Below are 15,365 nucleotides of genomic sequence, written 5' to 3' on the forward strand. Positions count from 1 at the left end.
CACTTCTGAGTCCTGTACATGCCTACAGTCATGAGTGAGCTGGGCCTGCTCAAGCCTATCCTAGCCAGAGCAACTACCACCATGATGCAGACAAGCCTGGAGAGGGAAACAAAACACAGCAGAAAGTGTTCTTTACCAAACTCGTTTGAGGAAAGACCTTTGTTTCTATATCCTGTCACCTTTTGATCCACAGATCTGAATCATAAAATCAATGGACTGGAAGGGACCTGGGAGTTCATCAAGTCCAGTCCCCTGCCATAGGCAGGCGGTTAATGAGTCCAAACTAGCTCAACAAGGTGTTTATCCAGCCTGCTCTTGAACACCTCTAAGGATGGCGACCGTACTACCTCTGCTGGGAGTGTGTTCCAGGTTCTAGTTACCTTCACAGAGAAGACGTTCATCCTTATGTCCAGTCTAAATCTTCCCTTTGTTAGTTTGTGTCCATTGGTCCTCATCCTCCCAAGGGGTGCCTTCCTGAAGAGTTGCACCCCCAGATCTTGGTGCTTCCCCCTAACATATTTGTAGGTGGCTGTCAAATCTCCTTGTAGCCTCCTCTTACCCAGACCGAACAAGCTCAGTTCCCAGAGTCTCTCTTCATAGGGCCCATCCTCCAGGCCTCTGATCATGCAGGTGCCCCTTCCCTGCACTCTCTCAAGCTTATCCACATCCTTCTTGAAGTGCAGGGCCCAAAACTGGGCATAGTACTCCAGCTGTGGACTCACCAATGCTAAGTAGAGAGGGAGAAGCACCTCCTTGCATCTGTAGGTAACACATTGGCTGATGCACACCAGAGTTCAATTCGCCCTGCTGGCGGCTTCATCGTACTGTTGGCTCATATTCATCTTCTGGTCAGTTGTGATCCCCTGAGTCCCATTCAGATACTGTGCCAGCCAATGGGATGCCACCTATCCTATAGTCATGGTGAAGGTCCTTCATCCTTCCCAGATGGAGCTGGCACTTTTCCCTGTTGAACCTCATCTGATTCTGATCAGCCCACAGAACCAGGCTGTCTAGGTCACCATGGATCCTTGCCCTACCCTCTGGTGTGCGCGCATCTCCCCACAGCTTGGTATCATCCACAAACTTAATCATAGAGCATTCCACCCCTTCATCCAAGTCATTAATAAATATGTTAAAAAGCAGCCATCCACTGGATTAATTGCAGCCATCCACATTGTAACCCTGTCTTGTATGTGATCCCCTCAAAACTATTTAGTTTAATTGGGGTGTTTGTTATTGAGCTTGCAATATGAACAAATTACCACATGGTTGTTGGCAGACCTGCAAAGTGTGACACCAGTCTGCAGACGTTGTACAGTTTTCCACTTTGTGTAACAATACTGTTTGGGAAGTGTTCCTAACTGATCTCCGTGGTATCACCTCCCGAAAGAGCATGATACTTCACGTACTAAAGAAAGCTAACTTCCAAGAGTTCCAAAAAACTTTTTCAAAGAGGGAAACTGTTTACATCACAAAAACCGGGAATTTGATATGAGTCACCATCAGTATAGGCAATCGATACAAGTTTGCTTTCAAGACAAAGTAAGAATAGATGTTCAGACATTTGTAGAACTGATGGAGTGCCGCCTAGGGTGTCATGCTGTAGAGAATGCAGTGGCAACTAGATTCAAGAAAGCAGGGATAACTCTAAGTTGATTTCTGTTGCTACCAAGCTTCTGCTGTTTTCTACCGTCATGAAGAACTTGGGAACCCTATGTGAATTTGGGAGAGTTGTTCTTGCAGGATGTATCTCGGTTTCAGAAATTCTTCCCTTGATCAAATGTTCAAGCTGTTCTTTCTGAAAAGGAGGTGAGCGGTGAAGACACAGCACCCTAACCACACGGAACACTCATTTTATTAATAAATTGTTTTGCTGCGGTTGGCAAGCAGCTGCAGCTCTTAAATCGGCACAGTGGCGTACTCTGACATGTTTTCCTTCTATCAGAAAGGTAAAGTGAAAGAAGCTGCCCAGCGCTACCAGTATGCCCTGAAAAAGTTCCCCAGAGAAGGGTTTGGAGAAGACCTGAAAACATTTCGTGAGCTGAAAGTGTCACTCCTCCTTAACCTCTCCCGATGTCGAAGGAAAATGAATGTAAGTTGCACGCGCCCTTTGAGGTCTTTCCAAGCAATCTGCTAGCTTCCTGCCTGCGCAAAATAAAGCGTGTCTTACCCGTAGTTCTGCTATGGCCTCTGAAATGTCTCCTCTTTGTAACCTGGTTGTCCTTCACAGAGCACTGACATTTATAATTCGGAAGAAATAAAGTCATGATTTAATATTCATTTCAAACAATTAAAAATTCATAGCTATATTTATAGCATTCTGAATTTTTTATTACTCTCTTCTGATGATGATATGAATTTGGGGTAGAGTTTTTGTAGTGAATTTTTCTACTTTTTAGGGCAGTGATGAGAGGAGGAGCTAGGAGGTGTGATCACTTGCATACAAATGAATTTAAAAGAAGGAGCATATGTTTAGGGAGCTTTCACTTCCACAGGGCAGTGACTCATCCTGAGACTCCCCCACACATGCTCTGCCTCCTCCCAGAATTGTCATATCCCTGTCCTCCTCCCTGCGCTAATTTAGCTGTGTCTAGGGATAATCTTCTGCAGTGTTTCTGTACCTCCAGAAGAGCTAAATGTCACATCCCCCTCCTTTCACATGAGAAATGAAAGTCTTCATTCAATCTCTGTGCCGGGCCAGGTTATAATGGGAGGGAGAGGACTTTATGATGCCTTCATTTCTTTCAGCTGTGCAGGAGGCAAGTAAAACCTTAATGCCAACTTGCAAATAACATAACAGGCAGACAACAACTAAAAGCTTAGCTTGTCTGTAAACAAGCCAACTTTCTGCTAAGCCTGCACGTTAAGAGACAGATTTTCAGTTTAGCTTTAGCTGGGACTGCCTTTCTTGGCCCGAGATGGCAGGGGCATGTATTTGCTGCTACAGTTTTTTGCACCCATGACTTAGTCACAAAGTCATCTAACCCCTGGGCTGCATCACCAGTTCAGTGTCATAGATCAGGGGTGCTCAACCTCTGGCCTGCAGGCCGAAAGTGGCCAGTGGAGCCATTGCATCTGTCCTGCGGGGTTCCCCATGGGTCAGGAAATTTGGTGGTGGGGGAGCAATGGCCATTAATACAACCACCCTCCCTCATGCCAAATTCCCAAACCCTGTGTGCCTGGTCGGAGCCAGGCCATGCCCCCTTCCCCCTGCAGGGCTGGGTTGGGGCTGGGCCACAACCCCTTTTTTCCCCCCGTGGGGCCACGTCATATCCTCTTCCCTCCCTGCCCCCCCATGAGGCTGGACCATAATCTCTTCCCCGCATGGGGCCAGGTCATGCCCCCTTACTACCCACATAGGGAACACCAGGTCTCATCCGGCCCTGCGTTCCCTCTCCCTCTCCCCCCAACTTCTGCTGGGCTTCCCCCCCAGCTCCCATTGGCTGGATGGTGGCTGCTGTGCTGGCCCCGGGCGCTGGATCAAAACAGCCATCCAGCCCACAGTCAGACCAGGCACTGCCCTTCCAGCCTGCTAGGCAAAATGATTGAGCACCACTGTCATAGACAACAGATGCGTGGCTGGAATTGCAGGGACTAATTAAAATCAGTGTCTGTGCCTCATTGTTAATAAGTTTTTTCCCCCCTCCATATATTTGGATGCAAAAATCTGTTTAATAATTTGACTCTGATATGCTCAATACAAATTTATATCAAACTGTAGAGTTAGTGAAATAGAACTGAAGCTAAACCCACAAGGGGAAGCTTTCTGCAGAGATCTGTTCTAGAGATTTTGTTTTCATGAGATACAAATGCCTTGACTTGGAATGGCTAATTAACTGGTGTATTATTAAGAGTGCTGCATGGACCACATACAGTAGAAATAAAAGCCAGACCCACAGTCTGGGAACTGTGTATTAGTTGTCAAATAATACACATATAGTTGTGTTTCATAGAAGTCCTTTGCTTTCCATAGGCACTGTATGTAACACCAAGTAATTACTTTTCCAAGTAATACTTGCTAGAAACCACAGCCCAGGGGCAGTAACAAAGCCCATTTCTAGCAGAGCAGAGCTTGCCTCACTTACTTTTTAATCACAATGTAATTTCATTTAGTGCTGTAGCCTAGAATGTTTTAGATTTTTAGCTCAAATTCATGGCCCAGTGGGACAGACATTCAGTCACCATACTAAAGCTAACCCACGAGGAAGCAGGCTTCTTATGAAGAGCTCAGATGAGCTCTGTGGTAAGGCTCAAAGGCAGTAGGAAGATAAGGAGAAGGGATTGTTGTAGGGAAGAATTCCACAATTCTGGATGATGTTGCATTCATAGCCATGGCACACAAAAGTGTTTTAACCGGCCTGAATTCCATTCTATCCCCCCTCTGTGCATTCCCAAACAAGCATCTTCTAAATAGTCTCCAAATGCAGGAGACAGGAGCAGAAAAGAGGGCAGTGAGATAAAATTCACTGTGGAGTGGATCTTAGACTATATATTCCTGCACCTGGCTACACAGGCAATATTCCTTTCCTTCAAGAGCAGTCTGGTGCAGTTCCCCTTTCAAGTGTTTGAGCACGTGCCAGAGAGGAAAAGGAAGTGGGGAAGGGTCTCCTAGTGGTTTCAACTATGGAAAAATCCTCCATGAGGTTCCATTCCAGCTTCCATGAGACTAACTGTTTACTGAAGGAGCTAGGCCACTTAAAAGGGGCTGCATGCACTTACCTGAGACCCCAGAGGTGTGAAAAGAGAGTAAATGTCTACTGTACAGTGTCTAACATTGTGAAAGCGCTTTGAATCTCCAGATACCATTGTAGCTCTGGCTATCGGGGTGTCTGATCCATGTTCAGAATACCAAGTGCCATCAGGTTTTCCAATTATACATGCAAAAACAATGTCCATATAATTTTGTTTTATTCCCAAGTTGTATATATATTTTATATCATTTTTTATATATATATATATATTCAATTACTTATCTACACACCTATTGTAATGACAGGATTTTGGAATGGCGGAGGAATTTGCCACTAAAGCACTGGAGCTGAAACCGAAATCTTATGAAGCTTACTATGCAAGAGCAAGGGCCAAACGCAGCAGCAGGTGAGGAGAGAGAGAGAGAAAAGTGAGAGGGGCTATTCTTGGCAAGTCTGGGCACCTCGGTGTAGGCATTCACCATGCAAAACTAGATATGTAAGAACATATCGCAAAGGGACATTCATTAGGGCAGCTGTTAAGAAACAAAACCCAAATCAACAACCTCCCTGATTTTGTAACCCAGATGGGGCACATTTTAATGTAAAAATGTGAGAGGCTCATCATAGTTAAGTGTTTGAACGTACTCAGGACCTGAAAATCAGGATTGGATGTTCTACAAGATCTTGTTCAACGGCAGCTATTGGACTTGTCGCAAGAATTAATTAATACAAGTCCTGCGGCCCGTGTGCTGCAGAAGGACAGAGAAAGTGATCACCGTGGTCCCTTCTGGCCTTAAAAATCAGAAAATCTGTCTGTCTCAAAGCAAGGCAGAAATCTATAACTAGTAGTGCAGTGACTGCAGATGAATGCCTGCCATCTTGCTTTCAGCAATAGCTCATGGACAGAGCTGAGCCCTAGAATGACTTTTTTTTAGACAGCTGGAATGCTGGTCTCTCAGCACTTCAAATGGATCCCTTAGGGATTCCCTTCTTAATCTCCCAGGACCCAGGGAGATGAGCTGAGATTGTCTTCAGAACCTATCAGTGCCATTCCTGAACTGGTAAGAAGTCTTGCTTTAGAGTCACTTTCTTAGGGGCTGAGCACACTGCCATTGCATAATGCCTTGTCTCTGCTCAGTCAGTGGATCAAGACACCAGCCACAAATTGAGAGTGTCCTGCATGACAGTACAGAAAACCACCAATAGCCAGAGGACATTGAATGTCCACCTGCATAAGCATCGTAGCTAAATAGAAGGCACCACAGTTTAATCTCTCATCCTGCTAACAACATGCTTAACTGTGTATCTACCCTAGCTAGTACTGCATGGCAGTGAGCTTGAATCTTGATGTGGAAGTTAAACCCCGTGACCTATTCCAGAAACAAGTCCTGCAATTTGAACCAGACTGACACTTTCTAGCTTCCCTTTAATGCTTGTGCTCTCCATTATTTACAACACTTCTATAGAAGCTTAAAAATAGAAGACCTTTTCTAGTGGATTTTAGTTCTGTCCCCCATCCAAGCAGCATGATGCTCCTGCTTCTTGAATGAAACAGGCACCCATATGGCTTTTTTGGTTTACTTCCTTATTAGTGCACCAGCATAGGTCAGTTTAGGTCTGGGGAGCATGTTGCTGTTCCTGTTCACACCTAGCTTTGAGCAGGTCTTGCCCCAGCATAGACAAGCGTTGCGGGGTATTGGGAGGGGTGGGTGGGTTCTTTATTTGTGGCAGGGCAGTGAACTGGAGCATTATAAAAAGTGGTGTGTCAGATCTGGAGATGATTCACCACCAGCTCACAATCATGTTACAATAGATAACATTTTTGTTCAAAAGTAAACAGTGTCCCTGTAAATGACAACCCACCTCCCCACGTACCCTACCCTGCTACTCCTCACAGGCTAGCCTTTCCAGTGTCAGTCACAAGTATCCTTCACAAGGGCCTTGCAGCCTTGCAAATGCTGGGACCTCCTCCTGCCGTGTTCCCTCTGTTCTGAAGACATGAGCCCAATCCAAAGCAAAAACCGAGAGGCAGCCATGTCTAATTCATTGGCCATGGAAATCCCTGGGTTGTAATGCCAGTCCCTGCCACTGCCTGGCCTCAGAACAAGTTAGAAGCAGTTAAATTTGCCATTGGGTTAATCTGAAATAGTTCTCACCTGTTCTTCTTGACACCAATGGTGAGCTTCTTGGCTCTTGGGTAATACTTACACCTCAGTGTCCCCTTCCATAAAGTGGGGGCAGTGTACTGACAAAGCTCATGTGGGTGCTGTGAGGAGTAATTGATTAATTTTTTAAGCATTCTACCACCAAAAGGATATTACTAGAGTGGGTCCTGCTGTCCTGGTTGTGTGTTCCCTCCTCCCTAGAATGGCTAACTGTGTTTTCTTCAATTGGGGTAAAGAAACCAAAGAGAGACACACATAAGGCAGAGCTTAAGGAACCCAGCCAGCTGTAGTGGTCCCAGGCATTTCCCTAAGAACAACAGACAAGCTGCTTGAGCTCTGTAGCATCCCAAAAATGCTTCACCCAAATCCAGAGTAACTCCATTCTCATTTCTGTCCCTCTGTCAAGCAGGCAGTTTTCAGCAGCCCTGGAGGACCTGAACGAGGCCATCAAGCTGTGTCCGAACAACCGTGAGATCCAGCGGCTGCTGATGAGAGTGGAGGAAGAGTGCAGACAGGTGCAGCAGCAGCAGCAACAGCAACAGCAACAACCACCCCCTGTGGAGCCAGAACCTGAAGCCCAGCATGAAGAACTGTATTCTGTGCAAGACATCTTTGAAGAGGAGTATCTTGAGCAGGATGTAGAAAATGTTTCCATTGGCTTACAGACAGAGTCGAGACCAAGCCAAGGGCTCCCCATCATCCAGAGCCCACCCCCATCCCCTGCCCACCGGGATTCAGCCTATATTTCTGGCTCACCTCTTGGTTCTCATCAAGTCTTTGACTTCAGGTCTAATAGCTCTATGGGTTCACCAACAAGACAAGGGTACCAGTCCACTTCTCCTGCTCTGTCTCCAACACACCAGAACTCTCATTACAGACCTAGTCCACCACATACATCTCCTGCTCATCAGGGCTCTTCCTACCGCTTCAGCCCACCTCCTGTTGGAGGCCAAGGGCAAGAGTATCAAAGTCCACCACCTTCGCCCCTCCGTAGAGGTCCCCAGTATCGTGCCAGCCCTCCTGCAGAAAGTATGAGTGTATATCGGTCACAGTCTGGCTCCCCAGTACGTTACCAGCAAGAACCTAGTGTTAGCCAACTTCCTGGTAGACCAAAGTCTCCACTGTCCAAAATGACGCAGAGGTCCTTCCAAATGCCCCAGCTTCCTGTCGCAGTCCCACAGCAAGGGCTCAGACTACAGCCGGCCAAGGCACAGATTGTCAGAAGCAACCAGCCAAGCTCTGCAGTGCATTCTAGTACTGTGATTCCAACTGGTGCTTATGGCCAAGTGGCCCATTCTATGGCCAGTAAATACCAGTCAACATCAGGAGAAATGGGGGTTGGGCAAAGTAGGTTGGTCTACCAGGGTTCAATTGGTGGAATAGTAGGGGATAGCAGGCCAGTGCAACATGTTCAAGCCAGCCTTAGTGCAGGTGCAATCTGCCAGCATGGAGGACTGACTAAAGAAGATCTTCCACAGAGGCCTTCCTCAGCATATAGAGGTGGGATGAGATATAGTCAAACCCCTCAAATAGGACGCAGTCAGTCCGCTTCCTATTATCCAGTCTGTCACTCAAAGCTTGATCTGGAACGCTCCTCCCTTCCCTCCAGCCAGCTTGGTTCTCCAGAGGTTTCTCACCTAATAAGGCGGCCAATTACAGTCAACCCCAGTGAAATAAAGCCTCACCCACCAACTCCAAGACCACTGCTTCATTCTCAAAGTGTTGGTCTCAGATTCTCTCCTTCTAGCAATAGCATCTCATCCACTTCCAACCTGACTCCCAACTTCCGCCCTTCTGCTTCTATTCAGCAAATGGAGATCCCTCTAAAGCCAGCTTATGACAGATCATGCGATGAGCTTTCACCAGTCTCTCCAACTCAGGGGGGTTACCCCAGTGAGCCAGCCCGTTCCAGGACCACGCCATTCATGGGAATCATAGACAAAACAGCTCGGACTCAACAGTACCCACATCTCCATCAACAGAACCGGACCTGGGCTGTGTCATCCGTGGATACTGTTATTAGTCCTACATCTCCTGGAAACCTTCCCCAGCCAGAATCATTTAGCCCACCTTCTTCAATCAGCAACATTGCCTTTTATAACAAAACCAACAATGCACAGAATGGCCATTTGTTAGAGGAAGACTATTACAGCCCCCATGGGATGCTGGCCAATGGGTCCCGAGGAGATCTTTTAGAGAGAGTCAGTCAAGCCTCCTCGTATCCAGATGTTAAGGTGGCTAGGACACTGCCTGTTGCACAGGCCTACCAGGACAACCTGTACAGGCAGCTTTCCAGGGACTCTAGACAAGGGCAGACATCCCCTATCAAACCAAAGAGACCGTTTGTGGAGTCTAACGTGTAAATGACACTTGTTGGAGTAAGACCCTTATGTTTTCAGCGCACACTTCTGGGCTTGATTTTCATGCATATTAGTATTCTTATTATTATTTTTTAATTTCTATTTGATAGTTTCATGACCAAGTTTCTCCTGTAATTGCTATGTGGTGATCAGCCAGCCATGCACGTGCTCAAAGCCCTTTGTTATCCAGCTGACTGTGAAGCCAACATCAAACAAGCCAGTATTGTTTGCCCAATTGAAACTGAGTTCCCTCACAGTTTTCAGCTGTCAATCAGGATATTTTAGTATATGGTGTAGGTTAATCCCAATATAGCCCCTACACAGTGGGAGGTAACCAGCTCTTTTCAAGAGACAATCATGTTCAATTCAAATTGGTCTCTTTTGTCTGCTTAATAAGATCTTGTGAAATTAAGAAAATTCCTAGTGGGAACTGGCCTAGACTTGTGGCAGCCTTTACAGAGTGCATTGTCCAGTGTTCCCCTAGACAACCAGTACGTTCCTCTTCCCAGTTGTCTCCTTGCTAATTACAAAGAGCTAATTACCCGCACAGAGTGGGGCTTGATTTGTTTTAATACTAAGTAGCTATGCATAATAACCATCCTGCTTTATCTGGTTTATAGAATTTTAATCTGAATTATATTTGTTTGTTCGTTTTAATGATGTAATCTGCCAGCATGGGTGGGGACCACAAAATGCTGCGCGACTTTGACAGTTGTGTTCCAAATGCCACAGCACCGATTCACTCTGAGGCATTTTAAAAATGTGTCGAGAAGCAATTGAACTTGGCCCCTTTTATGCATCTTAATCAGCCCAGGTAATTGGCTCAAACCATCTTGTGCATTTTATAAACTGAGATTACCACAACCTTTCCTTCACACTGTTAGCAGATGACTGCACTTCACATATGCACCAACACCATGTTTTCACCAGGACAATTTAAGAATTTGATTTAGTTTGGTTTGGCTCAAAAGAAAAATGGGATGGGAAAAAGCTTAATTAAGGAAGGAAATCTTCAGTCTTTCTTTGCCCGTGATGCCCAAAGCGACATGATGGTTCCCAAGACCGAAAGTGGCCGAGGAGTCACATCAGTAAAGTCCTTCTGAAAACACAGCCTTGCCATGCCATTTCCTTTCTGTTTGCACCTGCTCTTTGGAATCTGTGTGCTGTAGTGAGGGGCTGCACTCCTCAAAGGGAAGAAGGAATAAAAATGGGTGTTTTCCTAGAGCTGCCAGATTTGTTCCTGGAATTTTGTAAAGCAGTTGCTGTGTTCCATACCTGTAAATGCTAGAGGCAATGTTTTGCTCTTTAAGGACCTGTAGTTAAAAGAGAAATATTTATAATTAATTTATGTGATCTATTTCAGGAAATTTGTTTTGGGGTATATCTTTTTTTTCTTTTCTTTAATTAGATGCAACTAGTATTGAGGCAGTGTGAAAAAGCAGGGGACATTTCCAAAACCCGGTTTACAGAGCTTTCCAAGTAGTCTCTGAAGGTTTGTTTGCATAGAGGAGACTTTCTGAGCCTGTTCTACATTTCTTGTTAGTTGCATTTTATAATCTACCTTTTCAGTGACTAAGAGCAAACAGCCAGGTGAGTGGAAAAGAAGTTTGTTACTGTAACTTGTTTTAAAGCAAATAGTGCCTGCTACCTAACACTGAAGCTAGTTCATGTCAACTCTTAAAAACAGAATGGGAAGCGACTCCGAGGGAGAGAAGTTAAATATGTTTCTGTTTCCAAAGGGCTATGTGAACCTGTCATTGAAGGAAGGAATCATTGAACCAAAATAAGGGCCAATCCGACATTAGAGTCAATTGGCATGTCTATATTGTGATTTCTGTGCAGCTACCCTGATTTATGCCAGGCAAGGGTCTGGCCCTGAATCACTTAGCAAACTCTGGCTCTGATTAGCTTTTTTGTTTGCGTGAAGCTGTGAAGCGGATCAGCGCAGTTTGTTGTAATTTGCTTACTTATTTTGCTTAGACCAAATGGAGACACACAGGCCTCAGGACAGGTCAGGCTCGTGTCCCACAGACCGACTGAAAGTACTCTTGGTTTTTTTGCCTCTGCGTTGTTTGGGGATTATTAAGTTTCTTTAACTCAAGATATTTATGGGTCTATTTTCTATTTGTCCAAGCCAGTATTTGTATTGGGGTTTGGGGTTTTTTTTCTTTCCCAAGGGGGTATGAAGGTACAACACAATTCTTACCCTTTGCTTTATTACAGGGATCTGTAAAGCAGGTTATAAAACTGGGAGCCTCCCCAGATACTTATGCCTCCTTCCCAGCCTGTTTGTATGAGGCCATGAGGAAATAGGAATGTGCATGCACTATTCCTCTCTTTGAAAGGGATGTTGACTTTTTTGTTCCTCTCTTTTTTAAGAAGTGTGCTCTGCCTTATAAGGAATAACTGATTATTTTAATCTGCATACCGTGCACCTAGTTAGCTAGAACTTGTATATTAATGGGTTTTTTTGAATAGCGTCATGTTTTTGTTCCAGGCCTTCCTTCCCTCAGCTTTCCTGAGCAAATGAGTGGCTTTCTATCTTTGGTAGTTTCTTTTGAAAGGACAAAGTAACCAAATCCAGCCCATTCCCTTTTTTTATTACAGTTAAACAAGATGTGCTACTGCCATAAGCCAGTCATCTCCAATGTCCTTGTTATCAGAGAATCCAAATGGAATGATCCTTGTTGAAGAGAATGCCATTGTAATAACTCTGACTGTGCTTTGCTTCGCTATTCACTGCCGTGTGATTCCAGTACTGTACTTTAGAAATGTCCCCTAACAAGCACTTACATGTACAACTTTGGGTTTATGAAGATGTTGTAAGGGAAAACAAAACAACAACAAAAACAGCTCACACTTTAACACAAATACAAAAATGAAACAAGGCTTAAATACTGCAGTTTGCAGGGTTTTTTCACAACACCATGTGTTACATTTTCACAGAATTCTTGCACTAATGGTTTACCATCTGTTCTTTCTGTAAATGGGTGCACTTTACTGTTTGAATTTGTTACTATGATAAATACTGGATATTTAAGCGTGACTAGTGTCTTCATTAGAAAATAGCAGAACAGCTCTTGTGTCTCAGTGTATTTTTCAAAAAAAAAAGAAAAAAGAAATGATGCAATGAATCATAACATTTATAGCACAAGAACTCACAGTTGTATATAAGCATCAAAAGATTGAGTAATTTTTAAATACAAAAATATTTACCGTGATTTTTTTAAAGCGCTTCCCCAGCAATTTTCTTAGGGACAGCTGAAACATAATTGTTGCTTTAGTTACTGGATCAGTAAGGAACATACTTCTCACTTGAAAATCAAATATTGTGTGTCATTCGAAGTTCTGATTGGAATTTGGCATGGGCAAAATGGAGATTATTTTGTATTTTCTGTTGTATATGGTCCTGATTGTAAAGTACATTATCCAACCACAACTCAATAGAGCACAAGACTGTAATTTTGCTTACTGTCCCTTCACTCCTTCATTTTAGCTGCAAATCTCATGAACTTGTCCACTCAGGAAAGTGTAGTAGGACAGTGTGCAGTAGCCCATCTGGCAGTCAGACTTGCCAGGTACGGTGTTGAAGTAATTGAGACTACCAGCATCATCCCTAGTCAGCACCCTAGTTGGAGTCAGGTAGTTTGAGAATCCCCACACTGCTAGCTTGTAGGTGCACCAAATAAAACAGATTCTTGATACCTTAAGACCATAGGAATTTGTTCCTTGGAATGTATTCTGTTGGCTATGCCTAAGCAAATGCTTGTATTTGACCAAACCAGCCACTAGATGGCTCTCGGACTCTGCAGAAAGTTGCCCTGAGAGCCTTTCTATTGTAGCGATGCATCACTATAGACCTAAAGTCCCAGTTTTCGGAATCGGGTGCTTGTCAAGTTCCTGTTGAGCACATTTCCCAGATGTTTTTGGGTTTTTTTGATTTGCAGGCTGGAAAGGCCTCAGGCAAGAGGGCAGTAGCTATATGTATATGTCTCTCCAAATCCTTAGCTGCTGGTTTCAGGGTGGCATCAAAGGGCTTGAGAGCCAGTTGTCAGCTCATCTAGGTGCTTAGGAGATGGAAGTGTTCTATAGAGCTGAGGTCAAGGGAGCAGAGAGCTTGGCAACCTGTTTCCTTGTGTTGCTGGATTCAAATCAATGCTCTTGTGTAGGCGATGAAGGCTGTGCCAGCTACTGACTGACCAAGGCCTTTGGAATCAAGCTCACGGTAAGTTCAGATGGTCTGGTTTGAAAAGTAGATTTTCCCCCCTTTAAAATGGCTGTAAAGCAACTTGCTTGGCTGGTGGAAATGCTTTTTTTGTGCATATGATGCATACCTAAGCCATAGTTTGGATTAGGTCCTTGCCAGGATGGCTGCTAAATTCCCAGTAATTCAGTTCCCTAGTGCAAAGACTATTGTCTATTCAGGGTTACCCAGAAGAAGTCTAGCTAAAACCGAAGTGCCAGCTATGCCTTATGTAGAGAACAAAGCAAGCCTGAGTGCCTGCTAGTTTTTCACCTTAAATGCTGAGGTAGGTCCTTGCTGATCTGTCACAAGCTATTTAGTTGTTGCATTTTTTTTTCTTTTGAGAGTTCCAGACAATTCATCTACCAAGATTAATGGTATTTAAACAAGGGCTTAGGGAAAGAGCTACTGTACCTCCTGTGACATGTCACAGAGACCTCCAGAGTTAAATGCCTTTACTCAGTACTGGAAAGTTTGGTGGGGATGCATTTGGACACAAGCACAATGGCAAAGGTTGATCTGCTTTTTCAGGGTTACTTGAACAATTGCTGGACTTTCATTCAATCAAACTTTTTCTAATACAAACCACAAAGGGCTCAATAATTTAGCAAGATTCGTTTGTGTCCAACTCCTGACAACAGCTGGATTGCACTGGAACCTTTCCTGATACACAACAGATCCCCATGAGAAAACAAAGCAAACACAATTGTCACCATTAAAGTGAATGGAGCCAAATAAATATTCTGTATCCTTCCCTCCTAATTTTCTAGCAACCACTTAACTGCTGTCATGCTACTTAGCAGGAAACAGTCAGTTCCAGTCTGACATTTCTGCATCTTGGTTCCTGTAGTCATTAAAATGGAGGGCTACTGTGAAAAGGGGCTTGTCACTGATCTCTTGTACATATGGGTCAGTCCAAAGGAAGGAGAGTACTAGGCCTGTCCTCCAATAACTGCTAACACATGGAGTCTTGTTCCTGGTGGGTGAGAAAGCCTCAGGCTGGTAAAGTTAGGTCACTTTAGCTGCAGTCTGCCTTGCTCTGCATTGATATACCAGACACCATTAGTAATGTTTAGAGATAAACTAACAGCAACACTGTGTGCATAGGTTCATTTTGTCAAAATACCAGTAACGTAGAGACTCCAGCGTGGACTCTTCCAGCAGCGAAGGTGTAATTTCTGTCTCACATTTTCTTTTCCACAGTATTTACAGCATTTCGTCTCTGTTCTGTCTTCACTTCCAAGAAGATTTGACTTAGTACAAATATGTATAGTCTATACACTTTGGTGATTTGTACTATTTGCCATCCTTCAAGACACTTGCTGGGAAGATCTTTAAGACACTTAATTTTCCTTTAGCTTTTCTATAATTCTGATGTAAAGGACTTTCTCTGTACAGTATATTATTCAATGCATGTTCTGTTCTCTCTACTGATATATTGAACACCACACAGTTGTGATATTGTGCAGTGGGTAAGGCGACCCTGCACTCAGCTGAGGCCCTCAGCCTCTCATGTATAAGGAAAGAAAAACTATTTTTTCCTTTGCTGTATTTGCTTGAGCAGAGTTTTCTTGTCTGTACATGTGAGCTGTGAGATAGATGTGAAAAGTTCAAATGAATGCATTTCCCCAATGTATACAGATTGTAATCTGTACAATGAACTGTATGTATGAAAAAATGTACTTATTTATAAATGGTTAACACTTGGAAACAGAGTTTGCCTGCTATTTTCCTCATGCTGCAGCCTGAAATTAAGGAGTGTGCATTGGTTTCATGGCGCAGCTGTACAGGAATTAAAATAAACTGTTAGCAGGCTGGTGCACACAAGGGACTAGATGTGCTCTATTAGTGAATGGGGCAAACTGGGAGCAGAAGAATAGATCCAGCGGCTGCTTCAACAGTGAGT

The 15,365-nt window shown here is 44.1% G+C and overlaps 1 protein-coding gene across 8 annotated transcripts in view; it reads left to right on the forward strand.

Annotated features, from left to right (window-relative positions):
* Nucleotides 1-15,227, forward strand: part of TANC2 (tetratricopeptide repeat, ankyrin repeat and coiled-coil containing 2) — a 774,525-nt gene extending 759,298 nt beyond the window's left edge. For 5 of the 8 annotated variants that reach the window (XM_025196865.1, XM_025196866.1, XM_025196867.1 and 2 more), the window contains 3 exons: nt 1,946-2,092; nt 4,997-5,097; nt 7,266-15,227. In XM_025196865.1, coding sequence (XP_025052650.1) covers nt 1,946-2,092; nt 4,997-5,097; nt 7,266-9,219 — 2,202 coding nt within the window. In that variant the 3' untranslated portion in view covers nt 9,220-15,227. The remainder of the gene's footprint in view (nt 1-1,945; nt 2,093-4,996; nt 5,098-7,265) is intronic. The other 3 variants (XR_003092631.1, XR_003092633.1, XR_003092632.1) reach the window with 3 other exon arrangements.
* Nucleotides 15,228-15,365: the final 138 nt, after the last annotated feature.

Source organism: Alligator sinensis, unplaced genomic scaffold (assembly GCF_000455745.1).
Source record: "Alligator sinensis unplaced genomic scaffold, ASM45574v1 scaffold444_1, whole genome shotgun sequence".
NCBI lineage: Eukaryota > Metazoa > Chordata > Crocodylia > Alligatoridae > Alligator > Alligator sinensis.